The 22,207-nt window shown below is 32.1% G+C and overlaps 3 protein-coding genes across 5 annotated transcripts in view; 1 reads left to right on the top strand and 2 right to left on the bottom strand.

Annotated features, from left to right (window-relative positions):
* LOC111517201 (uncharacterized) overlaps nt 1–22,207 on the bottom strand; it is a 130,056-nt gene that overhangs the window by 34,374 nt on the left and 73,475 nt on the right. The gene's annotated exons all lie outside the window — the stretch shown is intronic.
* On the top strand, nt 335–19,018 carry LOC111517200 (RUN and FYVE domain-containing protein 2). 3 transcript variants are annotated; one of them, XM_074169414.1, is made up of 11 exons: nt 335–539; nt 6,474–6,652; nt 6,707–6,816; nt 6,874–7,081; nt 7,215–7,378; nt 10,678–10,978; nt 11,388–11,528; nt 13,648–13,745; nt 17,194–17,410; nt 17,464–17,688; nt 18,730–19,018. In XM_074169414.1, exons 1-11 carry the CDS (start codon nt 365–367, stop codon nt 18,868–18,870), a joined length of 1,959 nt encoding a protein of 652 aa, XP_074025515.1. In that variant the 5' UTR covers nt 335–364; the 3' UTR covers nt 18,871–19,018. The 3 variants fall into 3 exon arrangements, with proteins under 3 accessions (XP_074025515.1, XP_023029039.2, XP_074025513.1); XM_074169412.1 differs by lacking the exon at nt 335–539 and adding an exon at nt 2,804–3,035; XM_023173271.2 differs by lacking the exons at nt 335–539; nt 13,648–13,745; nt 17,194–17,410; nt 17,464–17,688; nt 18,730–19,018 and adding exons at nt 2,720–3,035; nt 12,838–13,641.
* crim (QVR superfamily protein crim) lies at nt 18,958–21,419 on the bottom strand. Its single transcript, XM_023173275.2, has 3 exons — nt 21,232–21,419; nt 21,024–21,158; nt 18,958–20,678 (listed from the first exon to the last, which is right to left on the bottom strand). Exons 1-3 carry the CDS (start codon nt 21,284–21,286, stop codon nt 20,395–20,397), a joined length of 474 nt encoding a protein of 157 aa, XP_023029043.2. The 5' UTR covers nt 21,287–21,419; the 3' UTR covers nt 18,958–20,394.

The following is a 22,207-nucleotide window of genomic DNA, read 5'->3' on the forward strand; positions in this document are numbered from 1 at the left end:
AGCAACCCCCGCTAAATTGAAAAATACAAACATGCGCACGCCCATCCCTTACGAAAGAGGATAGTCTCACATAACCCTTGTAAATTCTAGAATCTGTTAAAAAATCTACCAATAATCTCTATTTTTCATATGGTATTTTTGGAATCTTTATTTATGAAAAAATGGATGCAATTCCAGAAGTTTTGAATCAAACTTTACAACAAAATCATAGGTAGCTTGTGACATCTATCGAATAATAATGCAAACTGTCGAAAAGCTGGGCTCTGAATTGTAGATTTCATTAAATTTCCGAACATCTGGAAATGACATGACAAATGTGAAGTTTGACTTGATGTAACAATAAATAAAAAATCATAACAATAAGATGGCTGCTGCTAGTAGTGAAGATTCGCCAACAATTCCAATAAATTCTTCCAATAATTCTTTTTTTCCTGAGAGAAATGTTTCAAGATCCTCATCGATTTCTTCTATTAATAGTTTCCAGTGGACAAGCCTTTTGGTTTCGAAACCTTCTCAAAAAAAAGGGAAATATCCTAAAGGTTAGTGAGATTTTCCAAATACATATACAGTGTGGGTATATAATGAACTATTTCAATAGTTGATAGCTAATGAATTTCTTGAAGTTTTGAGTATTAGAAAACAAAGTTTGCTCTATGTGATCTAGTCATTTCATGTATTGCCCTTACCAGGAAGTACCAGGAAGTACCTACATTTTGATAACTGTGTGAATCTACTTTCATAACACCTATCAAGTATATGCTCTCTGTACTGATTAGTTACCTTTCAAATCAGGACTCTACAATGATATTTATTTATAAAATATTGAAAGGAGAACAATAAACTACCTTCAAATGTTGAGCAAATTGCAAAGTCACATTCATATCAACTAAACTGTTTGAATTTCATGAAAAGCTGATTGTATTAATTTTCTTCATATTTATATCCATTAATCTAATGTACCTCCCATGTACATAATGTGTTTGTGAAAAATAATGGTTTCATATTAATATTACTGCTCTGTATATTAGGAATCCTAAAAAATGATTATTATCATTATATAACTTTTTGAATTATACTCTAAAATATATATAACTTAAATTTTCTTTCAACAAATTGTGTAGGGTTATCAAGTTGTTGGTTTATCAGTAGTATATTTGCTCAAGGTAATTTCATGATAAGCAACTTTCACCTCCCATTAATTCTGAAAATATTGAAATTTGCATTTAACAGATGCCTTATGACATTTTTAAAATGCTATCTGTACCTATATTTACTTTCAATTTTTCTAGGTGTCAAATGAATGGTTTTAAAGAGCATGTAAAATTTATATTCAGTTTTTATTATATCAGGTTCCCTTAATGAATGTTCTATCAATAATAATTAGTTGAATTCATTCTTTGATATGTTCCTTGTGAACCAATGCAAAAAATTGTACTTTCAACAAAGTACTACAGGATTATGCAATTAATGTTTCATTAAAAATAAATATCAATAGAACCACCCATTTTCTTTTGATATGAAATAATCTTGTTTGGTCAACAATCTTCAGGATAATTTGAAAACAAACAATATTTATTAATCATTCAACATATATCAATGCAAATACAGCCAGATGGTTAAATGCAGAGTTAAAAGCAAATATAATAGAATGTTTTTAGAGCTCGTTTTCATTTGTTTTGTAGAAGGTGTTGTCATAATATTCTTTGATAGTGGATGGGTATTTTTTATAGAAAATGTTGTCATCATAATGTGGAGATTTCTCATATTTAGGTTCAATTATTCTGGTAATTTGATGTTTCGTAGTTTTCAAGTAGTAATTTTCTCATTGAGTCAAGGAGGCAGCAGGGTTTTATATATTTTCACAAAACTGTAAATCTGGTTTTATAACGATAATTCTCCTTACAATCGGTTTAGCGTTATTACACCAGTTTGCTAACGTTCAACGAAAATTATGTTCATACAGGCATTAACGTTGGTTGCAGTAACATCAGTTGTTATAAATCCTCTTTTAAGATATGGGTAATCGTGAGTTATTAACGAGAAATAATAATTTCTTGTTTTGTAGGCAAAGAAAAAATCACAATTACTGATTTTATAATATTCAGAATAGGCCTATTTTTTTACCACGTAAAAAATTATCTGACAAAAACTTCCTGTTTTATTACAAGTTGCCATACATAATTGCCTTATATTGTTATTTCTGTCATAAAAAACAACGACGGGACAGGAATTGGACCCCTGTAGTATCCCAAGTTTTATAGCCTCAGATTGTTTGTAATAATGTTATATAGATGATTGCCGTGATGGTGAACCCAGATGGATAATTATCGTTTTTTCCCAATTGTCCATACCCTTCTACATACATATATGCTGCTTTCATTAAAAATATGTAAATTTGGTTTTACAAGGTTTTTGTGATGATCCCCGTATATGTTTTTTAATTTCAATTGAAAATATTCGTTAGTATTATTTTAAATCACCCTGTATATCAAGTTGCAGCTTGATGTTTCGAAAAAGACACAATTTCATCAGTTTCCAGTGAAAAAATGAAATGTTTTTTTTAAATTATTGACACAAATACAATAATTCCACCCTTATTTTTATTTATTTGGTGTCTCTCTAGATGTCGCCACCCGTTGTGGGTATTGATTTTTTCCAATTATGACATGCTCACAACCCTTGTGTATTTTTATAAATCAATATCTCCAATTCCAAGACGTATATGTTGTGGTGGTTAAAAAACAATGCTGCAGAAAACCCGGGTTTTTCACAAAAAATCGCCGGTTCAGTAAGTTGAGAGTAGACCAAAACAATCTCAATGAAAGTCCAAGAGCTACCAGCTGAGGCTGGACCAAATGCAATGGAACAGGAGATGGCTGGCGCCCAAGACACCATTTATCTCTGCAATTTTCGCGTGTCCGTAGACGGCGAGTGGCTGTGTCTAAAGGAGCTACAAGACGTCGAATTCAACATGCAAGATTCATTAGTGAAACCCTTGTCAACGCCTTCTCCCGAAGTTCCTATGCAACCTTTCGGTATGTGTCACTGTGTCAGGTAAAACAAGTAGAATTTCAAGTCCGATATTGGCTAAAATTATCTGAAATTTATTACAAAACTAAAGTTTTCATACGAATAGGGTATTATACAAACTAACGATGAATTTAGGTACAAAAGAGGTATTTTTTTTTAAATCTGGTACTAGGTGGTACTGCTTGGAAACACATGGTACGAATAATGTATGCGAAATATCTCTTATTTCAATTGATTCATTGTGTACATACTTCTTACTAGGGTTTGAAAAACTACCCTTTACTTATTGGAATATGTTTAATTGAAAAGAGAAATTATAATTTTCAAATTCGGCTAATTACCCATTGCAAAACTAATATTTGTAATTATCTTTGAAAAGTTGTGTTGGTATATTGAAATGCATACATAAAATAGAATCAATAATTCAGATATGTACCCACTTTATGCAATAAATGGAAGAGAAAATTGAAAATATTCCTACATGGAAATATAATCATTAAAAAAAACTATTTTGATACAAGGTTAAAAAATCCATGAAATTAACGAAAGTGTATAATGAAGACAGTAAATAACTGATAACCTTCAGCCTTCAATATCAAGCATTTCCATCATTCACCGTCATTCATATTCATAGAGAGTTTAATGAGTCAACTTTGGTTGAATATTCAAAATAAAAGAAAGGTTTTGGTGTTTTAATGATTTTACTCAGCATTTTTGAGTTTGTACGAAATGATAGCCACAACTATATACTTAAATCATTACTTACAGTTATTAATTAGTTGTCATCAAGCAATGCCTGATTAGAACTAAGCCCTATGGTACACTAGTGTTCAATATCTTTTTTACTATCTCCAAATATATGTATACTACATCCTAAGTACACCACAAGGGTCAGCAACCGGTCCGGTATTGCTGTTATTAGTCATTTTCTGAGGCTAACATCATTATTACTTTCTTTCAAATGAGAGGAATTAGCTGTTGCTCAAACTGATGTTAGGTATTGAAGATTCCGATGAATTAAAGAAAAATTATAAATTGAAGAAAAATAAATTGTTTTCAAATATTTCAAAGGAAAATTTATTGTTTCGTTTATAAAATATGCCTACAAGAAGTGCAATTTTCTTTCTGAGTTGACTAATATGTGAATTCCAAGATAAATTCTGATCTACATATTAACCTGAAATTTTAACTTCTTTCTTAAATTCTATCGAATTATTATTAAAATTCAGAAAAAACATTCTGTAATCTGATTTTTTTTTCTGGATATAATTGTATAGCAAGATTTATCGAAATTCAAATGTGACTGATGAGATCCCAACCAAGGACATATTAGTTTTAAGTCTTCTAAAATTGATTTTTCAATTTTACTGATATTTTTAGAAAATTGAATAAAGGCTATTATTATTACAACGGTTACAAAATAAAATCATAAAGTGTATATATAAGCTGAATCAGAGAGAGGACCAGCAATCTGTATAAACCTAGAAACTTATTTGATATTAAGGAAAAGTAATTTAAAATATGCATGTTCATTTATAATGTAAAGAATAATAAAAAACATTCAGCACTATGTTTCGACAAAATCAGTTCAATTGATGATCATAATACACGACAAATACAAAATATAGTTTCACAACCACACAAAAGTAAATTTGGTGAAAAATGTAAAAAATAGAATTATACGAAATTCAAAACAACTAAAAGAATATATCTTGAAATAGATTGACAATTTTCTAGATTCACATATTTTTATTTGTTGTGTTTGTTGTTTGTTGTGTTTGTTGTTTGTTGTATTATTCTTTTTATGTTTTTTTTTCAATTTGTGTTACATTGTCCCCTACTATAAACATGTAATGTTTCTTGGAATATGATATATCTTAATTTTTTGAAATAGGAAACCTAATATACATATCTATGAGTGTAATCATGTCACTAGCACAAAGAAATATAAGAAAAATATGTAAAACATTTGAAATTTAAACAATTTGAAATTTAAACTAGCATGTAGCCAGAAAATGAACATTATATATAAAGATTTCAGTATCATATGTTAATTTAAAGTAACATTTAAATAGATAATGAAATATAGGTTCATATATACATTAAATTATTATTAAAATAGTGATATTTGGTTTCATTGTAGATAACATATTTAATTTATTGAGGTTAAATAATAATAATAATGACGCACAGTAGTCAAAGTGTGGTTAAATAATGGTATTGTAAACTGTTACTTTGAACTGCATTGACAAATGTTGTGCTATTCTACTGAAAAAATATAGTTTTTTCGATATTTTCTTATGCATATATTCAAAGTGATTGTCAAAATTCAAAAAATTATCCAGTTGAAAACCAAGGTATTCGAATGATGACACAACTTCAATGTTTTCGTTATTGATATTTAGGTTTATACCGTTGATATCTAGAGAACTGTATTTATATTTCGTGGTGAATATCATTGCTTTTGTTTTTGTTACATTGAACTTTAATTTGTTAGTGCATGAATACTCATTTACCTTTCCTAAAATCCTGCCCATTTTATGAATGGCTCTATCTAATTCATATCACTACACATAAGCAACGTATCATCTGCAAATAAGTTTATGAACTCAGATTCAGTAAAAAGTTCAATATCGTTCAAATATAAAACAAAAAGAAGTGGGTCCAGAACGCTACCTTGAGGAACACCTACATCAATGTCTATTTCATTTGATAGTGCATCTTTAAAACGGACTTTCTGTTTTCTATTGTTTAAATATTCACTGAACCATTCTAACACCTTTACATTAATCCCATACTGAGCCAATTTAAACAACGTAATTTCTCTATCAATTGTCTCAAAAGCAAAATTTTCTAGGATTCAGTTTCAGTCAATTAAATTAAACCTTTGGCATTCCTGATTAGGAGATTTCCTGGAGAATGACATTGTTCTAGATTGTAAACAGTTCACACCAAGTAACGCTCGACATTGAAAGTGCTTCATGTATGAGGTATATTTGACAAGTTATAAATGTCAAATCTTGACATTTGAATTAGTGATTTTAGGAAGTGTCAAAAGCCAAGCCCTTATACACAATCAAGTGAGCTATATTTGTGAATTCAGTTTATGGCCATTAAATATATACAATACTGTATTCCATTAATCAAAATATAACCCAAAACACTAAATGGCAATATTATTTTACAGTTATTTCACTTACTACCCACGAAAACGTCTAGTAACTGTCTGTCTTCTGCGTCATTACCTCGCACCTTTATACAAGTCAACTCTCTCAGTCATTCTTCAAAATTCCTCACGCAATCCTCATTATTATCTTCTTTTTGCACCCCTGCAAGGTGGTATCATCAGCTAAAATTGTGAAATTTACTTGAATCAGAATGGTGGACAGGCCATTAACAATAATCCCATTATTTCTGTTAACCGAATCCAATTTATTTTTCAGGACGGGATCCCGTAGTGATAGAAAGAAGTAATCTAGTCAATATAAGTAAATTAGTGGTTAAGGAACTTATAGAACAGTCTTTGAGATATGGAAGACAACTTGATTCAGATCACATGCCTCTCCAGCATTTTTTCATTGTACTAGAACATGTCCTGAGGCATGGACTCAGACCAAAGAAGGTACAAAAAATCACTCTACTCCAATCGGAACAGTTGGCAAACTTTTTGTTGTAGGGTTTACTCGGCCCTAAAAAAGAATTATGGGACATACTACAGATGGTTGAGAAGTACACGCCGGAAGCGCAAGATATAACTGCAAGCGTGAGGGATTTACCAACTGTGAGGTAAACAGAACATCGTCCGTGGTCCAAGTAGTGTCACTCTCATTTATATGATTTCAGGACGCATATGGGCAGGGCCCGAGCTTGGTTGAGACTGGCTTTGATGCAGAAAAAGCTGGCAGACTACCTCAAGGTGCTGATTGATCATAAGGATGAAGCTCTGGTGGAGTACTTTGAACCAGACGCGTTGATGTTGAGCGACGAGGCTATTATTATTATCGGTCTTTTGGTAGGGCTCAATGTTGTGGACTGTAATCTTTGTGTGAAGGTAATATCATCGAATGTAATATATGAATATTTAGAGTTATCAGTAAACTAATATGTATTTATGGATATGCTAAGCAGCCTGATAATTAAGTGAATTGTGCTTTTGGGTCGCAGTAAGTATAACGATTTTTCAGGAGGAAGACTTGGACTGTCCTCAAGGCGTCATTGATTTCTCGTTATACTTGAGATCATCAAGCCACGTATCAAATGAATCTAGTAATGGCGAAGAACAAGGAGACCCAATGACAACCGTACTAGATCAAAAGAATTATATCGAAGAACTAAACAGGCATTTGAAGTGAGTATTTCACAATGTTATTCATTTGAATGATTAAATGATGCTCTTGATTTTATTTACATTGAAATCTTCATTGAAAACAGAGGCAAAACTTCAGATCGGGGGTATATAAGTAGACTTGTGATTCTTGTCCCAAACTTTATATGGGTTGAACGGGTAGAACTTCCTACGAAAGAATAAAAACACATTGGAGTAGTTTTTTTAAGCGAGGAGACCAATTCCTCATTTTTAGTCCATATTTTGTCAGAGGGGCATTAGTTTAATTATTGTTATGCTGTTATTACATTTGAAAGAGAAACTGAATGTTTAAACACATAAGTCCTGGGCCTAGGAAAAAAAAAGGTTTTTTTTGCTGAAAATTGGCTTGATTCATCAACATAATCTTCATCAATAGCCACTCAATCATTTCAGCGCCGCTCTAACACTTCAGTGTCACTTTTGTAGAACGATTTACATTTTGCCTCAAAACAGGCTTTAGTTTCAGCAATTACCTCTTCATTTGAGCGGAATATTTTACCAGTAAGCATTTTTTAGGTCTGCGAACAGCTGGGAGCCAAATCTGGTGAATACGGTGGATGTGGAAGCAATTTGAAGTTCAGTTCACCTAGTTTTGCCATTGTTTTGATTAACTCGTGACACGGTGTATTGTCTTGATGAAACAACATTTTTTTCTTTGCCATATGCGGTGGTTTCTTTGCAATTTCGGCATTCAAACGCTTCAACAACGGTATATAATATTCACTGTTGATGGTATTTCCCTTCTCAAGATAGTCGATGAATATTACACCATGCACATACCAAAATACCGAGGCTATGACCTTTCCAGCCAATTGTTGTACTTTCGGGTGCTTTGGAAGACGTTCACCAGTTGCCCTCCACTCAGATGATGATCGTTTCGATTTCAGAGTGAGGTGATGAATCCATGTTTCATTCATTGTTACATATCGACACAAAAATTCCGGTTGTTATGTTTAAACATGTGTAAACACTGCTCAGAATCATCAGCCGTTCTTGTTTTTAGTCAACAGTGAGCTCGCGGGGCACTCACTTTGAACAGAGCTTTCTCATAGTCAAATACTCATGCAAAAGTAAATTTCTATAATAGGAAAAATAATGTGCCAGATGACCTAGAAGTTATTGACGAAATAAAGATTAGTAGCGAGTATAATTTTCAGGAAAATAAAAGAAGTATGCAACAAACTAAACAAGACATTCTTTGCTTCAAGCCAAATGAAATCATGCATGGGCACAGCAGGTCTACTAGAAATCTATTTTGCTATGGCATATCCAGATATATCGCTAAATATCATAGCATGTGGTTGCAGTAATGAATTCATCAGAGAATTCGAAGCACAAAAGCGCATAGTGAGACTAATTTTCAGTATTGAACATCGAGACAGCTGTATACCAGAATTTGTAAGGGGAAAAATTATTATCAGCTCCCTCCATATACATTCTTAAATGTATAGGATGGTGTTCAATCTAGTTTTCGAAGCAGGCATAGTTGTGAAACAGCATTTCAATGTGTTTTAGATGATTGGATTGGATAGGTGCAGTTTTCCTTGATCTACAGAGGGCTTTTGAGACTGTGGATAGAAATAGATTAGTGCTAAAGATGGAAAGTATCGGTATTGTGGGTAAAGCATTGAAATGGTTTACGAATTATCTACAAATAGAAAACAAAAGTTGCTTCTGAATAACATAGAAATAGTTAATAAATTTAGGGTGCCACAAGGTAGTATTCTCGAACCTTTACTCTTCCTTATTTATCTAGATGATATAGTAGGAGAAGCTGTAATGTGTGAAATCCGCTTATTTGCAGATGACACCCTCATCTATTTTTCCTCCACAGACCATGGAATTTTGATGGAAACGATAAACTTTGCAATAAATTGTATTCATAAATGATGTTGCAGTAATTTACTTAAAATAAATCAAAATGTATGCTCATTGCAAAACCAGATTAAAACACTGCCAAGCCATAATTTGGAAATCAAACTATGCTGGAACCCAATCGAACAAGTGAAAAAAATCAAATACTTGGGTATTATAGTTGACTATGGACTAACTTTTAAAGAACATGCGAACTATATATTAAAAACTATTTCTTTTAAAGTAAACTTTTTATTCAGATGATCAAGATACCTTAATGCATGGACAATAGTATTATACTTCCCCATTTGAACTATTGCTCCACTATTTTATACCTACTGAACCAAAACCAAATCAACAGGTTTCAAAAACTACAAAACCGAACGTAGCGTATCATTTTGTCATGTAGCAGACGCACTCCCTTAAAAACCATGTTGGACAGTTTAGGACGGTTAGCAATTAAAGATTATCTGTTATACCAGACACTTATTTTCATTTTTAAAATCAAGACAAAACAGGACGGACACCTGAATACTTAATTGATAAAATAAGTTACAATTTTGAACTGCACCAATACCCAACCAGATCAAGAAATTGTTTTCACTTACCTCTAGTAAGGACAAAGACTTCTCAACATCATGTCTCAAAGCTATCATGATTTAACCCCAGAATTAAAGGATATTATAGATTCTATTGACTTTTTGAAAAAGTTATTAAAAAAATATATGATGGAAAAACGTAATGAGACTTGACGTTTATTTTATAAACACACAGTATCTATATTTGTTGTGAGACGTAAGCTTCTAGTTTAGAAACTTTTTATATATATTTTACTTTTTCTATTTGACATTAATTTTATTTTTTATGTATTTGCAAAATTTTATACTAATATATTTGAGACGAGATGTAAATTAGTAATTAACAATTTTGTATGTATGTGTGTGTATATATGTATATATATTTTATTGCTTTATGACAATCTACAAGTGACAACAAATCAATTTTATTTTTAGATTTTATTGATTTCTTTTTAAATTGTTACTCACTGAACTGTATTATTAGTCTTTGACTATATATATATATATATATATATATATATATATATATATATATATATATATATATATATATATATATATATATATATATATATATATATATATATATATATATATATATATATATATATATATATATATATATATATATATATATATATATATATATATATATATATATATATATATATATATATATCCAACATCCATGAACTAGAAACAAATGTTACTATAGTTGTGATGAATTCCTGAAAGATGATTTCCGATGAGCACTGATTTGACTTATTTTTTCTCTTACTTACTGTGTGTGTGTGTTTTGTACAAATCTCACAATAAAGAGTTCGTAGAGAAAATTATGAAATATTTCAGTGCAACCGTGACAAATCTACAAACAAAAGTTGAGTCTCTGACTACCACCAATGCCCTTATGAAAGAGGACTTGGCTATCTCTAAGAATAACCTTCTCGCTCTCTACGAAGAAAACAGACAACTGAGGCTCGAGTGTGGCAGGGATTTGGGGGGATATTCGATGAGCGTTAGCGGTATGCTCATCACGAATGACAGAGGAGCTGAGAGCAGCAAGGTGGCTGGGAATGAATCAGAGTTGAAGCAGAGGTTAGAAGAGGAGAGAAGATTGAGGCAAGAGGCTGACAATGAGCTAGAAATTCAGGTAGATTAACGAATTCAAAATTGTGTCAAAGTTATTTTTCGGGTTTTCTGGCCGTGGTCTACAGGTTCTTAAGCCTGACGTTTCGTCTACTACTGCGGTGGACATCAAAGACGATGAGGTAACGGTCTAAGTTTCCAACGCAGCAACAAATCCCACGTCCAAAAAACCCGGAAATAAGTTTTGGACACAGTTATATCTGGCCGTGAAAGTTTACTTTCTTTATTATATTTCTTGAAAATGAATAAATGATTGTCATTATTTAAAAAAGTCTGAGTTTTTATAGACCTTTTTTCAGTATTCTCATTCTCCCCAATCTGAAAAAGATAATGTAATTGTAATCACAATTTTTATATGAAAATACTGGAAAAAAGGCCGATAAAACAATGAATAATGACTTCTGTTTTTATAGATGTGTATGAAAGCTGAGATGGAAGTGGCAATGAAATTGCTAGAGAAAGACATTCATGAAAAACAGGATACAATAATTTCTCTTCGAAGGCAGTTAGATGATATAAAGTTGATTAATCTGGAAATGTATAAAAAACTGCAGGTAAGTTTTATTTTTATGAATACTTCACATTTGTACATAAGGGAGGATTATGCATTATTTATTATAGTTTAGAAAAACATATTGTAGGGAACAGCAAAATAATTTTCTCCTCTGTACATTTTTATAATGATTATTGGTACTAAGAATCAACAGTAATACACATACCAGTTAACGTAAGGAAATAATTTTGTTTTTTCAAGATATTACATTTTGATTAAGTTAATTTCTGTTGCGACACAAAATGGATAATTGAATATTACAAAAGTTATATGCAATAAAAAAGTTATTAGAAAAGTACAGTCAGTTTTTTCATGTTTTGATAAAAAACTCGAATATTTTTTATTTAAGTAAAAAAATCTTATTCTTTTTTAATAAATTTACGACTTTTGCTAACCTTGTTTCATAGTATTGAGACTTTTGAGACTTGCTAACACTTACAATGTTAATTTAGAACTTTTTAATTATTCTTTGGAATCATTTACAAAGACTGAAAAGATTTGTGATTGATAAGCTTGTTTTTGATTTTCTTAGGTTTTTAAATATCCTCACATCTGACAGATAGTTATAGTACATAAGTGTGAATTCGTTAATTATATTGTAAAAATAAGGCAATGCCGTAAATGAATACATCAATAAATGAATACAATTTGAATTACATTGTCTTGGTGGTTGTTGATTCTATGCAGCTGCATACATTTCAAGTCGCCAGTATTATACTCTATTTTACTGCATCAAGTAACATCATTACATTTGTAACTGGCCAATGTAATTCGAGGATGAATGCCTCCTATGAAAATATATAAATAATGACAACACATACATGTTTGGAGATTTAACTGTTCAAAAATAAGTTTGGCGATCACATTACTAAATTACGCTAACAAAAAAGCTCTCTTTCAGGAGCTCTTCCACAAGAGTCTCATTAGAAAATTGTTTTTAATCTTATGAAGAGGGCGAGTCAGAACTTTGTGATGTCAGTTTGTCTTATGCAAAAAAAGCATAGATATGAGATTACTTCAGTATCAGTTCATGGAACTCAACATACTTAAAATATGACTCTATTCCCTTGGCATCATAATTGAGAGTCCATTATTTTATAAAATTGCATTCACCAAAATCCGTAAAAAACCAAAGTGGGTAACTATGTATTCAACTCATTTTACATACCAAATTTTTCTTTTACTATAGACTCGTACAATTTCCAACTCCCATACTATGCAGGTATTATATGTTTGATAATCTTACACTATCCTAATTTTTTTTGTAAATCCTCTCACTGATTGTTTTCAAGTGTCTTGCCTTCTTATAGGAGTGTGAGATGGAGCTTACACAAAAAGGGGAAATGGTGAGTCGACTTCAAGCGAAAGCGGGACAAATAGGAAAGATTCTCAATAACCTAGAGAAATTCAATCATCTGATGAAAGACGACAAAAAGTCGTCAGATAGACGATTTTCTTCTGATAGAAAACAGCCTGTTCCCAGAAACATTGATAAAAATACTGCTCCGAAAAAAGTTGCTCCTGAAACTGTTGCAGAGGGCGCTGGTAGCAGTAGTAGCATGGAAACAGAGCTAAGAGAACCCATCGCTTCCGATTCTACGGAGTCTTTCATTAAACTTGATTTAGATTTGAACATGGAGGAGAGCAAGGAGTAATTCACACTGGAAGACTTCCATCTGATTGTCTAAAAATTGATGATTAGATTATTTTTCTGTAGAAGACATTCGAGTTTTGAAAAATCAGAGAAGTCAAACTTTTTATTCGAATTGAATATAAAATTTTTCTCAAAGTGTAATGTTTCTTGAGTGGATTTTTTTGTTTCGAGGCAAGTAATAAGTACTAAGCACACTGAGTTCACTTTGCGTAGAAGTTGGACAATTTTGACTCAGTTTGCTGGGTTTCATGATTTAACAACCTTGTACAGGATCAATCTCGCCCCTATTTTGATGAAAATTGAATGTAACAAGACAATGTTACATCTATTTTTTCAATATTCAGTGAGGTTAGAATGATTGTGTTGGTTGGAGTGGAAACACTCGTTTATTATTATTATTATTTTTGTTAAGAATGGTTCGGGACTATTTTTAAAGACTGAGACATGTAGCTGTGGCTTATTTCAGGATCGTGAGGCATCTCTAAAGCAAAAAACAGAGTTTGTTTCCAAGCTAGAAGCTAAGGCACAATCAATGACAGAAACGATACGTTCCCTTGAAACTAAGTAGGTACATTTTTTTGTTTTAATCGATATTATGAGAGGCTGTAATGAGATTTCATATAAGGTGTTTCAAAGTATCATCAGTGTTATACACCTTGTATGGTATAGTTATTCTTCAACAGTTCATATTTATTTCACTACTAATCACAAGATTTTTCGCTCTTAATGAGAAACTTTTTATACGTTGATATCTAATGATTAATTTTAAGTAGTATTAATTGAAAATGTTGGCAAACCTTCACTACAAGCAGCTAATAACTAGTAATATTTAGTATATTATGTAAAGTACCAATTATTCCTATGAGAAAAAGTCCTTATGTTATATTCTTGTATCTTTACTAGGATCTGTGTAAAATAATTGTGATGTTTATGTTACATATTGCTATAAAATATATTTTATCATTGTTCTTATAATAGCGCGAAATGTGACTGATTGTTTTGGCTTATTGATAAATAAAAATTAGCTTTAAAAGATATGTGAATTTTTATTATCCTGGCCTGTTTTGAGTTCTTTTTTTTATTTTGTAGAATAGGTTTGCCAGTATTTTCATTTATATTTTGTTTTTCTTGTTTTAGCACGTTTTTTTTTTATATTATCTATTCATTTTTTGTCTCATTCATTTTAAAACAAGCATGAAAAAGCTCTTTCATTCTATCCAGGACTACTAGACTTCTACTGCTGCTTCTCTACAGAAAAGATCCACTATTTTGTTTGTCGTTAAAGTTTCTTTCAAATCATAACATACATGGAAATCTTGGATCCCAGTTTGATCTCAGAAGACAATGAGGTGAGAACAAATGAAATGCAGAGTGCAAACAAATTCCTGGATGAAAATATACGTGAAGGCCAGAAATTCAACAATCATATAGAATAGCTATGCAAAAAATATCGTTCAAATGCTATGTTGTGAGAAACATTCTCAAGAAAGTGGGATGCCGAATCTAGTTATGCACTCATTGCGTAACATTTACAATGCGGTAATGCATTTTGGAAACTAATGCGTGCTAAGGATTAACGAGGTCTTATCTTTTAACGTGCGATTTCTAGTACGTTATTATTTGAATTTAATTTTTTTGGAAACAGTGACTTCTACATATTGAAAACACTCTCCACACTTTGAAACAGTTTTAGTTATTTGCTGGTGAAGCACGCTCCGAGACATAGTACTTTTGTTTCAATGTGTAAATAGTGTTTTCAGTAGATTTATTTTACGCTAGATGTTCCAATTCTGCCTATCAAGTGGCTTCTACCAAAAAAATCTTGGATCTTTTTTGTAGAGAATTATGCCAGTTTTCATTCAACACATGAGTTTTACGATTTAAATGTCCAATTTGTGAGAAGCTGTGGCTCCTGAAAAAAGAAGCTAGAAACTTTTTTATGGAGTAATTTGCAACAGATAACTCCTTTTATTATTATTATTATTTCAGAAGATACTGACCAAAATGTTCAAGATCCACTTGGATTAATATAACATAGACTCGCGGCCAGAGTCACGATTAGAGAGAAGAAATTTCGGACCGGTAGGCCATGGTCGAATAGAATTTGTAGTACTGAACATTTCATCTGCTACTGCGGCAGACATCTTCAGTGGTATATGCGTTCACTGCAAAGATCAAAGTAGTATCTCAAAGTAGACAAAATATTTGGTACTACAAGGGGTACTATTTATATTTCGGGAATAGCAAATAATAACAAACATTTTTCAATGTTGATGGCTTTATTGTTTTTTTTTGTAATATTCCCGTTGACAATACACTTTTGCATTCGTTCAAACCATTTGTTAAACCATTTTTTCTATATCTCTTGAGACACATCAAAACATGGTTTTTGAACGTTTCAATTGCTCCTTAGGCGCTCGTAAATCGCTGACCACTCAGTTTACCTTCGATATTAGGGAACAACAAGTCATTAGGTGCCAAATCAGGACTGTACGAGGGATAAGTCATCAATTCAATGTTTTGACTGTTCAAAAATTCACCTGTTTGACGAGATGTGTGAAAGCTCGCATTGTCATTATGGAGAATGATGACTTCCGGCAAACAAATGATCATTTACCACTCAGAATTGACCGTTCTACATTGCTCAAGCGGAACAGTGGCCACATGACCCAATCGGCCGAAGAAACAGGCGACCATTTGCTTCGTATGCTTCTTCCACAAACAAGTTTTGTTGGATTTAGCTCGTCTTGGAATACCCACACGGTTGATTGCTGTTTTGTTTCCGGCTCAGACGCATATATCCATGATTCGTCAACTGTCATGATTTTATGCAATTCTTTTGAAGCACCACAGTCGAACTTCTTAATCATTTTCTTATACCACTTGATGCGAGCCTTTTTTGAGCAATTGATAAATTATGGGGTATCATACAAGAATACATTTTTTTCATCAAAGTGGAACTAATTTGCAAGAATACCTCTATCTCACAATATGTCACATGACGATCTTGCATTATCAGTTCGTTATTTTATGGCATAACAACCGATTTTAGACGCCCTTCACGGAATTCGTCGGCAACTGAACTACGACCGCTAAAGAATTTGCTATATCACCGATATACTGTGACTTTTGATGGTGCTTTATCGCCATACAAAGAACTGAGTTCATCGACACATTCTTGTTGAGATAATCCACTTTGAAAGTTGTGAAAAATAATCCAACGAAAACCTCTTGAAATGCTCATTTTTTGATCAAATTAAATTTCTCAACTCGCTGTAAACAAAACAATATAAATAGTCCCCCATCGAACAAGTTCCGGGCCTGCTACCCCGGATTTTATTCTCTCTAATCCATCATATGGCTAGTCCAATAAAAATCTGCTGAATCATCAACAGCAGTATGACATAACACAAATCCTGTCATCCTGCTTCCAGCAGGTCTACAAAATTAGCATAATTATGTAGATACTGAAGAGAAATGTGGTCTAATGGAAACTGAAATATGAAACGTTTCGTCTACTACTGTGGCAGACATCATCAGTAGGTTGTCTATTGAAGTCTCAGCAGCACTTGCTGAATCTGCTTCGAGAGACAGAAGGTTATATCTCGAAGTCTTTCAACAAATGTTGCTGAGACTTCGAGATAAAACCTTAGTCCTCGCACATACCACGTTTCGTTTGCCGCAGTAGCAAACGAAACATTTGGCAATTCAGCCTGGATTTTGTTTCCTTTAAAACAACTCCAGCAGAGTCATTATTCTGCTATAATTTTGTAGACTTGCTAGAATCCATCATGTGGAATATACAGTATTTGTAGATATGGCCACACAGTATTGTAGCTATAGTAACTTTTATAGCTTTTTAAATAACCTACTTTGAATCACTAATAACTTGTCAATTGTATTTGAAATTTAATCAGTATATAATGTTACCGAAAACGAAGGTAAATGCTATATTTTTTTTAATACTACTTCCACACTTGAACGTCACATTTGATGCTCACGAATATTTAAGATACATGGAAAGCGAAGCACATCGACTTTCAACCGAACAACTGAAACGTGAAGGTGACATTCAAACTGCCAAAGTGAAAAAACAAGCGAACAATTTTGAAGAAGATTTGAAAGTGGAAAGGGAATGGCGAATGTCTTTGCAAGAATCCATGCAGCAAGATCGAGAAAGAATATCGAAACTGCAAATTGAAAATGGTCAATTGAAGATTATTGCCCAGGTAGAATTGTTGCACATATTTTGATATTTGGTATTGTTAACTTGTTTTTGCAGAAATTTGCACAGTTGCAACAAGAATATTATAACTTGAAAGACCAGAGCTTAGAACAAGAACATACTCTAGAGGAACTGGGGGGTCAACTGAGGGATTCCAAGTTGAAGATATCGGACTTGAAAGAGGAAGTTAATAGAAATCGCTCGGAAGGGGGTTGGGTGAAAGATAACTCTGCCTCTCAGTGTGGTGCTTGCAATAAAGAATTTAATTTAACCAGAAGACGGGTAAGAAACAATAACAATAATGTTTATTTTTAATTCAAATATCAATACATGAAGTTAAGCCATTTCAATATAAATGTTTCATTATCATTATTCCGGGATCAAAATCTGTGCAATTATATTATTTAAAAACTGTTTATTGAACATCAAAATCAACTTTTGATTTGTTCCTCGGTGTTTTCTAGGTTTTTTCACTTTTTCATTCAATGAATGAATAATTGTTCAATATCTGAGAATAAAAAAAAGGAAAAACAAATATTGAAAATTCCTTTAAAATTTTGATGTGTTTATTGATTACCGGCGTAGGTATGTTCAAATATTCAAATAATTCTCATTGTAAGTTTTCTACTTTATATAATTTTTCAGTGAGATGTTTAAGGTTTGTTGTACATCATTTTTGAAGAATTTCTGAGTTTTTGCCCAAGTTTCTCCTACACCTCCCCAAACTAAAATCCCATAACATAATTGTGATTGAACTATGGAAAAATATATTTCAGAATGTTGAGTACCTAAACATTTCTTTTTCAATTTTGATTGGGGTAGTAAACATCCTATTTTTTAATTATATGGTCAATTTAAATCTTTTCGTTTTAAAACCATGTCATCGGCAAAACTGAATTTTTCCAATAGTATTAATACTGTGTGGATTATTTATTGAAACTGGTCCTAATTATATTATCTTTTGAAATCATGTGATGAAAATGTTCAGGTTAACTAAACTTTCTACCCAATAATCCTGTAGTTTTGGAATATTATATATTTTTTCTTGAGATCCAATTTGCTACAATTTTTCAAAAACTTCATGACTTACAGTATCAAATGCCTTTGGATAGGTAAAAAAAATAAATAACGTTGAAATACTACTATCTAGAAATTGATACGAGTTCTTGAAGATAACAAATAGCATCTCGTGTTAATTTTTGTTTTCTAAAACTAAAATTTAGCTTCACCATTCATTTTTCAATAATACATTTCAAGATATTTTTAAAAACTTTTACCAGACCTGATAATATATTTTGTTCTAGTGTTTATTCCTTTTTTCAGCACCACTGTCGAAATTGTGGAGAAATTTTCTGCAACTCATGTTCTGATAACACAATGTCTCTTCCCTCCTCTGCTAAGCCTGTTCGTGTCTGTGACGACTGTCACCTGCTCTTGTCGAATAGAACTTCTGTGATGAATTAGGTTTAAGTATAAAACGTGTTATTTATATAGAAAAGTATATTGTATATTATATTAATATATTTTATTTTATTATTGATTGAAAACAAGTTTGAGATTTGATATTTTATTCATTTTTGTAAAAATATATATTTACACTGTATAAAACTTACTATTACTGTAAAATTATTCTTAAAAATTATATGGACAAGTTGAAATTTTAAAATTTGTGGAATACATAAAGCGTCAAACATAACAAAAACTACATCTACAGCTTCATTTTTTATCTTGATTAATAATATAATGAAAAAACTAGAGACTAGTTTTAATAGTCTCTACTGAGAAAAATATCACTAGAAGACATGCGACAAAATAATGGACGGAATGTATTTTAAATCTTTGTCAAAAGACAGTTTGATATCATTTATATCCTAATTACTTAACATAAACATAATACACCTTTCATTCAAATTGAATAAAATTCAAACTATATAAATTTAATCTCGGGCCTTCTTTACTGCAAATAATACATAAATATTAAAAATGATTTGTTGAAACCTTTGGAGGAGACAAAATAATTTGCAGTAAAGAGAGGTCATGGATATCATTTTTCATTCAGATGAGATTCAATAATTTGTCAAAACTTTTTGAAATAACAAACAGGTCTGTGTCAGCATTAAAGTGTTGCCCCATTGATTTAAAAAAAGTTCAATTTTTGCAATTATAGTTGCCTATAGTCTGTTCACCAAACAGATGGAGCACATGGTGGTGCTAAAATTTTTGTGTATATTCTAATTTGCTGGTGAAATTGCTCTGCATCATCAGTTTTAATGGTTTTTTGTTAATCTTGAAGCTAACTTTGTACCACAAAATGCACGTTATCACTCCATCTGTTCGGCATGCGAACTATAATAATAGTTACAGAGATATATGTTTGTCTGTACTAGAAAAATTGATCATGAGGCTTTTTTGGACTCATTATTAAACAGTTATGACTAAACTTCTAAAATAAAAATAATAATTATGAAAGAAGTTAGAGTAATAAAAAATCCAACCTGTCGGTTTGATGCCAGTATAAGACAACTTTGGTACGCAGAACTAGCTTTAGCTGAATATTACGACTATGGGTTTAAATGACAAATCACACTACTGATAGTAGTTAAGACTAATTTATAGAATGAGTGGGTGAAAATAAACTGTCAGGCTATGGACCACGTTTACACGGTATCTTGGAAAACTCATAACTGATATTACTAAAACCAATCTGGAGTTGAAAGTTTGAATTATGTAATTCTAGGTTGAAAATCAAAAATTCCGAGTTCGACGTTTCCAAGTTAGAAGTAATAAAAATAATATCTAGTGCATGACCAAAAAAATGAATACTCTCCTGGCAAGTTTCGCACAATTAGTGTTGATTACTCAATCTATAAATTAGGCTGTGGTAATGGGTACCAACAATTTTCACATCAGTAACACATTGCAAATGCTTGCCAGTCATTCGTATATGGAAGAGAATTGTTCAGATCATTCACAAGGGGCTAACATACCCTACAATTGCTGATATACAGCAATTGCAAATCCTAAACTTATTACTGCAGCAGAAGCTTTGCTTGAAAAGCCTCCATTACACCTGTGGTCCAAGAAACAAAAACACCATGTCGTTTTGTCATAGTAATTTCTATAAATGTCCAGTTCTTTGTTACTATTGTTGACATAATTTGCTAACTTCAGATCTATTGCTGCTGGGCGGCATCCTTCATAGTGATCGGCAGGAATGTCAGTGCGAAGCCCCTGCATGGAGCTCAGGCAGTCTCTAGTTATAACGGAAGAACCTTAAATAATGAGAGAAATGTTCAATCACCAAATCCATAATATAAATGAATTCCATTTTTGCTAAATAAATATTGGTCAGACTGAGCAGCCATTGAAACTCATTTCAAAGAACTCGCAGATGTCTGATTTTGAAGATCACAAAAATCTAGTGTCGCTCAACATGCCTTTGAGAAGGGCCATAAAATAAATGAAAACTGTCTGAAATTGTCGTGATCAGTACACGGCACTAGACTTTTGAATGCTTTCGAAAGCCTGGAAATAGCAAACTGTAGCATGAGAACTATGAACAGTGACTTAGGTAAATAATTATTCCTTTACCAGCCCAACTTAAAGTCAATATTTACCATCTTTTTCTTCGATTATTTTAACACAGACATCATCATCCTCTGGGCATATTTTTGTCCAGTGAAAAAGCCAATTAAATGGGGTACCGCAACCTGGTTGTGTTGACACACATTGGTAGCACCAAAGGGCATTGCCTGGAATTAAACATTGTACATTAACAATTTAGTCACTTTGCCACACCCACTAAATTATGTTATAAAAACTTACTTTCCACTGTAAACAGAGTCAAAATAGATAATGCTATAACGTAACTGGTAACCATTATTATTAGTATTAAATTCTAGAAATTTACGAGCCAACTCTATACCTAATTATTAACTAGATATAAAAAAATGCTTTTTGAGGTTTTGTTTTGATCGATTCCACTCTGTTTATCGTTTCGTAGGTATGTTCGGTTTTAAAAATCTGGAGCCGGGCGTGCAGGTGTAGATTTGATATCACGTGATCACACAGTCAACGGAACGAAATATATTTAACGAACGCTCGATTCCATCTGAATGACAAGTCGACATTTGTGGTAATATTTTTTGTTATCACAAAACCTCTGTAATTCATATATTTTTTATGCAAACATTTACAAGTATTTAAGAATTATTAGTGTTGAAGAATGCATCATTCAGTTCAAAGGGTAAGGGAGCCAGGCTTCAACCTGACTAAATTCAAGATGACTTCCAAGAATGCATCATTATGTCAATGAGAATATGTCATGAACTCTTATCTGGATGTAGTGATGTGCTAACAAACATGAGTCAAAAGTTTCATCGAAAGTTAATGACTTTAAAAAAAAACCTGAAATTCAACCAATTTTTCAAAACCTGACCAATCCTAACGTTAATCTCAAAGATAACCGATCACATTTTTTCCCCGCTTTCGTAAATACCAAACACATAGCAGATGTAACTGAGAGAACAGCAAAGAGTTCGACAACAAATCTGTATAATCGAACGCTTGCCGAGCGAAGCGAGCTAATTGAGCATTCAAATTTGTATCGAACGAACATACTTATATATTATGAATGCACACTCTGAGGAATGCACTGGAAATTAACAACGCTGTTGTTGTTGTTGTATTATCCATTTTTGAGTTCAATCTGCTGTTTTCATTGTATTCATTTTTCAATCGAACAACATGACAATTGATACCAATGACGAAATTCAGAGTAGCCAACTTAGAACGAATACAC

Source organism: Leptinotarsa decemlineata, unplaced genomic scaffold (genome assembly GCF_025532065.1).
Source record: "Leptinotarsa decemlineata unplaced genomic scaffold, Ldec_3_MD MMD2_P_RNA_scaffold_5, whole genome shotgun sequence".
Lineage (NCBI taxonomy): Eukaryota > Metazoa > Arthropoda > Insecta > Coleoptera > Chrysomelidae > Leptinotarsa > Leptinotarsa decemlineata.

What these genes read in the sequence shown, in the direction of transcription:
- LOC111517200 (XM_074169412.1), top strand. Translation starts at nt 2,819, where the DNA reads ATGAAAGTCCAAGAGCTACCAGCTGAGGCTGGACCAAATGCAATGGAA. An exon ending in AGTTCCTATGCAACCTTTCG is followed by an intron (nt 3,036 to 6,473) that starts GTATGTGTCACT and finishes TTTATTTTTCAG; the next exon opens with GACGGGATCCCGTAGTGATA. An exon ending in AAATGTATAAAAAACTGCAG is followed by an intron (nt 11,529 to 13,647) that starts GTAAGTTTTATT and finishes GGCTTATTTCAG; the next exon opens with GATCGTGAGGCATCTCTAAA.
- crim (XM_023173275.2), bottom strand. Translation starts at nt 21,286, where the DNA reads ATGGTTACCAGTTACGTTATAGCATTATCTATTTTGACTCTGTTTACA. An exon ending in GACTCTGTTTACAGTGGAAA is followed by an intron (nt 21,159 to 21,231) that starts GTAAGTTTTTAT and finishes GTTTAATTCCAG; the next exon opens with GCAATGCCCTTTGGTGCTAC. An exon ending in AATAATCGAAGAAAAAGATG is followed by an intron (nt 20,679 to 21,023) that starts GTAAATATTGAC and finishes TCATTATTTAAG; the next exon opens with GTTCTTCCGTTATAACTAGA.